The 5,897-nt window shown below is 39.9% G+C and overlaps 1 protein-coding gene across 1 annotated transcript; it reads left to right on the top strand.

Moving 5' to 3' along the window:
* Positions 1–825: 825 nt before the first annotated feature.
* Positions 826–5,503, top strand: LOC133115335 (cytochrome P450 26B1-like). The gene is made up of 7 exons (XM_061225192.1): positions 826–1,029; positions 1,389–1,613; positions 1,965–2,240; positions 2,427–2,579; positions 2,917–3,080; positions 3,237–3,396; positions 4,463–5,503. Exons 1-7 carry the CDS (start codon positions 826–828, stop codon positions 4,838–4,840), a joined length of 1,560 nt encoding a protein of 519 aa, XP_061081176.1. The 3' UTR covers positions 4,841–5,503.
* Positions 5,504–5,897: the final 394 nt, after the last annotated feature.

Here is a 5,897-nt window from a genome sequence, read left to right as displayed (position 1 = left end):
AGCACAATACGTCATCTGCGAAGGTGGATCATAAAGAGTGCCAATATCTATAAAACGCGGTGCGAACGGGAAACATTAACGGAGGTCATTTTTGGGAAAACTGAGAGAGGAGATATGATTCAACACTAAAAAGGTAAGTCTGATATGATGTTAGTATTATTGTGAACAATACTATTGAATAGACTAAGCGAAATGTTTGTTTGTAGCACTGAATCGTATAAACTCAAACATAAACGTTCAAATAAGAGTAATCGACTGATCTCGTTTATCTCTATTATTATCTCTATTATTGACTATCTGAAATATTGAAATAATCTGATTTGTTTTTATTGATGGATTTATTACCGAGTGGCTTTCAGATAACCGATTTATTAGATGTGAAAACTACAATTAGATCATTGGGAATACTGAGAGCTTCAGCTCTGTACACATATAAACAAGCATGCAACAGGTTCCATTTGGACTGTTGCTGCAACCAAAACGTTTTCTATTTAACTGCTTACTCATATATTGTCAATTTTATGCTTTTGCAACATACAATTTACCCTAGTTCATGGAGACGTTAATTTATCTATTCAACGGCTTTTGTTTAATCATTTTCAATATTAAGTTTATAGTTTGGTAAGTGAAGGTTACGTATTTTGTCTCTGTCATTAATTTATTTGTAAAAATATGTCATTTCTAGATCGCTGAAGAACGCGACAGTGATGCATCTTCTGAGATATAGAGCCTCTGATATTACCGGTCTCTGATTCTTCTGATAACTGGAACTTACTCGGAAAGTAGAAAGCACTGGGGGCTCGTACAGGTCTCGACTTTTTGGAGATGTTCCTACCAGAGTTCAATCAATTCTCAGCACTGGCTACAGCAATCACATCTGTGACATCTGTCCTGTTGCTACTCGCTGTTGCCCGACAATTGTGGGCATTCCGGTGGTCCGTCACACGGGATAGAGACAATAAGCTTCCTCTTCCTAATGGCTCCATGGGCTGGCCACTCATTGGAGAAACCTTCCACTGGTTGTTTCAGGTAAAGTGATCAATTACCTAAAATGTACACAACCGTTATATTATGGTGGGCACACACCGATTGCGCGCAATTGCGCATTTCCTAATAAAGTATGTTTGTGTTAATGTTCTGTTCGTGACAAACTGTAGCCTATGTGTTGTTTTGCACGAATACAAAATGGAAATGGGCAATAACCGAAAGTAGTTTCATTTGGATGTAGCATCTTCCTAAGCCTGGTGTTTTTTTAACACTGAATTGGTTTGTGCTGGAATGCATAAGTGAGATTGTAGCTGCACACCATTAGCACGTAAGGTGCTCCCTTTCACTTTGCCAAAACATGAATGTAACATCTCTTTAACCACGATGTATTTTTTTGACAGGGGTCAAACTTTCACATCTCCAGGAGGGAAAAATACGGAAACGTATTTAAAACCCACCTTTTAGGGAAACCGGTTATCCGTGTGACAGGAGCAGATAATATCCGTAAAATCCTGCTGGGAGAACACAGCTTGGTGTGCACGCAGTGGCCTCAGAGCACTCGGATCATCCTGGGACCAAACACACTGGTTAACTCCATTGGAGATATTCATAAACAAAAAAGAAAGGTAAGGCAGAAAGAAAGAAGTTATAAACAGACACATCAACCTGGTGCATATGAAAGCTTCTTTCGCGTGTTTCCTTTACCATTTTACAGGGTTTCGGGTCTGGTAACTTGGTAATAATCATAAACACAATTGCAACTGACTGCCTACGGTACATATTGATCAGGACAGAGCAGTTGCTTAATGTTTTGTTTGGGGAGGGTTCTATGAGCAATACGACCGTGTTAACTATGGGATGATAATTTAAAAAAACAGCGCAGCTAACACGTAATGACTTTACATTTTATGAGTAATGCCTTAGATAGATTTTTTTGTGGCGTCTGCTAATTTTCATTGTTGTTTGCTTCGTTTAAGATTTTGTCAAAAGTGTTCAGTCGCACGGCTTTGGAGACGTACATCCCCCGAATACAGGATGTTGTGAGGTCTGAAATTGCCAAGTGGTGTTCGGCGCCCGCTTCTGTGAATGTATTCGCTGCAGCCAAAGCGCTCACTTTCCGCATCGCTGTCCGCGTGCTATTGGGACTGAGTATGGAAGACGCTGATGTAGATCATCTCTCCAAAATATTTGAGGAGCTCATCAACAACCTCTTCTCACTCCCAATTGATGTGTCCTTCAGTGGACTCCGCAAGGTAAACCAACTTGCTCGTTACTTCTTGCATATTATTGTAATTCTTCTACATTGAAGTCACTTGGCAACATGCAATACATTATATAATCAGCAGCCCGTCGAACTAATAACATCAGTTTAAATATCGATTACATGTACCCTTGGGAATATGCTTCACAGTGTTCAATTATGTTTTTTTTTACTACAGGGTATAAAAGCCCGTGAAAAACTTCACGCATTTATGGAGAAAATAATCTTAGAGAAACTACAGAACCAACGGTCCGAGGGAAACGATGCATTTGACTACATACTAAGTAGTGCCAAGGAAAATGGCCATACTTTAACTGTTCAAGAACTTAAGGTAAAAGGAAAAATAGATTATTTGGGTATATCATAACTGGATACAGACAGCCACATCATGAGACTAAGCTCAAGCACCGTGTTAAATTATGACGTTTTCACTGATATCACACCAGACATTGGCATAATTTATAAGTATAAATACTCATGATTATCAGAGAAAATCGATCTTAAATGGATTTCACCACGCTGTCGTAGAGTGCAATTTGTTGATCTTCTCTAAATAAAACCACAGGAAAACATAACTTGCTGTTGGTTGGAGTTCGCGACATGTCTATCTATAACTGGATTATAGGACATCCGCGAAAAACTCATTGTGTCATTTCTTCGTATTACAGGAAGCTGCGGTGGAGCTAATCTTCGCTGCGCACTCAACCACTGCCAGCGCCTCCACTTCTCTCATTCTCCAGTTGCTGAAACATCCGTGTGTCGTTGAAAAGGCCAGGCACGAACTGGAGGCGTATGGACTAAGAAGAGTTTCAAAAAGTGGCAATCACTCAGAGTCAGTTCACACAGAATGGGACATAGAGGAACAGATTATTCCACCAGAGCATGAGGCGACGGAAAAAGGCGGGAACGAAATTTTAAACTTAGGGACAGAGACCAATAGTTCGCTGTTTAGTACTGGAATAGGTTGGCGTGAACCCGCGGAGCACAGTGCTGAGCAATGCCTAGATTCCACTTTCAATCTGCCTTATCTGAGTTTGAAGAAACTAAACCAGCTGCGTTACCTGGACTGCATTGTAAAGGAAGTTCTCAGGTTTCTCCCACCGGTGTCCGGAGGTTACAGGACAGCACTGCAGACCTTCGAATTAGATGTAAGTATAACCAGTTGGCGACACCACATTGCGTTCTTACGCATAATCAGTGACAGTACAGCGATACATGATACTCATACTAGACGCTATGCATTGTCTTTGTATATGAAACCATAGAAATATGCCTGATGGAAACCCTTATAAAAACCTTATAAAATAGAAGGGCTAAAGTATAGCCGTTAAAGTCCTCGTGAATGTGCTTTGAAGTGCTCCCCATGCGTCTCTGGTGTGACACAGGATAAACCAAGGTAGGGCACTGGTCACGTGTTCCATGGCCGAATGCAAAAGATAACTCACACCACTTAAAATTCGGCTAATGAGAGAATGTAAGCCATTTGTTACACTGTCTGATGGAGTACATTGAAAAGCTCAATTTTAAGTGATAAACTGGCCCAGAGATGCACCAGAACTGGAATCTGGCATGCATATTGGATTGGGTTTTTGCCACTTAGAATTTTGCATTTGAACCCCGCACAATCTGTAATTATATTAATTGTGGGAACTGTGGTTATCTGCTATTGAGATTTTACAATACCTTTCATCACGTTTGGACATAGAGACTCAACTCTATGTGGCATATTATGTAAGCAAAAGGTATTTTGCACATAAGGGCAATGAGTTGGGGCATCTTATCTCAATGTCGCCCCCTATTGAAGGAAATACTTTCCACTGTGTCACTGAATTGAAAGCTCAGGTGTAAGTTAACTTCACTTAAATAAAGATCAGATACATTTTTTTGCACACATAAAAAACATAAAACATATTTTGTACATATTGGCAGCTGTAATAGTGGTTGTAGTTGTAGGAGTTGGAGGTTTTAGTTATGTTCACAGTAAAATGTTCAGTGTTAAATCAACACTTACAGTTTGCATAGTCCCTATTGTTCTGTATGTTCTAATGACTTTGACGTTGCTTTGGATAAAAGGGTCTGCTAAAAAGAACGTAATGTAATGTTTTGGATAAGAGCATCTGTTCAATGTCTGAGGTAAATGTGGCTGTAGTGTCGCATTTATGAAATAATGCAGGGTGACAGCATAAATTATGGATATATTCTTGCTTTTTACAGGGTTATCAGATTCCCAAAGGATGGAGTGTCATGTACAGCATCAGAGATACCCACGAGACAGCTGCAGCTTATCAGAGTCCGGAAGTATTTGACCCAGATCGCTTCGGAATTGGACGAGAGGAAAGCAAGATTGGACGCTTTAATTACGTGCCATTTGGTGGTGGTGTAAGGAGCTGCGTTGGCAGGGAACTGGCACAAATCATATTGAAAACTCTGGCTATTGAGTTACTCTGTACTGCCGATTGGAGGCTGGCCACTCAAACCTTCCCCGCAATGCAGACTGTGCCTATTGTTCACCCAGTTAATGGACTACATGTTTATTTTGACTTTGTGAATTCTGTGAAGACACTACCAGACAGTCAGTCTGAGTGTATTTAGATGTACACCTTACATGTCAAGGGGCAACCACTACATGAAGTGGTCATCAGCACATTTTAATTTAAGCATGTTGAAAATTTTCACTGTTTCATCCGTTGGCCAACAATCTAGCCGGACAATGCAACATCCAAGATTTCCTTCAATACACTGCTACCAAAATACAAAAATTTGGAATCAACACAAAGTTACTACTCACTTGATGTGCAAGGTGAAACAATGGCCATTATTTGAACATGAAGTGTGAAATATAGTCTAGGTACATTCAAAGTAAAGCCATTTCCTTCAAAGTGATATTTATACCCAAAAGTGGATTATGAAATCTCCCTTCAGAAGAAAATGTTCTTTAAAAAAGATATTTATGTTCTGGAAATACACAATAAGTTACGCAACTGCACAGGGAAAACACTTAATACTAAAGGCCCAGAGTAAGACAAACACTAGAGCAATACAATAGATGCAGCAGACAAGTGTAATAGACAGACCAATGTACGGCAGTACTGAGATTCAAGTAATGCGTCTGAGCAAGTGTCACCTGATGTAAAAAAATGCTGTTGATATGTTCTTTGATTGTGAGTTCAGATTTTGCTACGTGGTGTTTTGATGTTGTACATACGAGCATGGTGGTTGTTTCAAACCCTGTGCTTCTTTGTATTGTGTTAAATATTCCATCAAGAGACTATTCTCCTTACGTAGTTTTAATGATATCATTTCTTGTTTGGACAGTTATTTCTCATCCTTTTGTCACAGAAGTGATATTTGAAGCCTGAGTGAGCCATTTAAAAATCTTTACATCTTAAATTACCTGTCACTAACCTTTTTAGCTTTAAATGAAAGTTAAATTGTGATCCATGGTATAGCTACAATTGCTCAAATATCAATACAAATGTCGAGAGCATTTTTTGTACTGAATCAAACTGTCAGACTCTTACAGCTGCAAAAAACTACCTGGCCACAAGGGCGGAGCAAAGGGGTATAAGAGGGACCCTATTGGCAGTAGCGGGCACCCCTAGAGGCACATCCGGGGGGGGGGCGGGGGGGGCAGATTCCTAGATTTGTC

Source organism: Conger conger, chromosome 2 (genome assembly GCF_963514075.1).
Source record: "Conger conger chromosome 2, fConCon1.1, whole genome shotgun sequence".
NCBI classification, from domain to species: Eukaryota; Metazoa; Chordata; class Actinopteri; order Anguilliformes; family Congridae; genus Conger; species Conger conger.
The sequence above is the reverse complement of the archived record's forward strand: the minus strand, read 5'-3'. Positions and strand labels throughout refer to the sequence as shown.

What these genes read in the sequence shown, in the direction of transcription:
- LOC133115335 (XM_061225192.1), top strand. Translation starts at nt 826, where the DNA reads ATGTTCCTACCAGAGTTCAATCAATTCTCAGCACTGGCTACAGCAATC. An exon ending in CCTTCCACTGGTTGTTTCAG is followed by an intron (nt 1,030 to 1,388) that starts GTAAAGTGATCA and finishes TTTTTTTGACAG; the next exon opens with GGGTCAAACTTTCACATCTC. An exon ending in CCTTCAGTGGACTCCGCAAG is followed by an intron (nt 2,241 to 2,426) that starts GTAAACCAACTT and finishes TTTTTACTACAG; the next exon opens with GGTATAAAAGCCCGTGAAAA.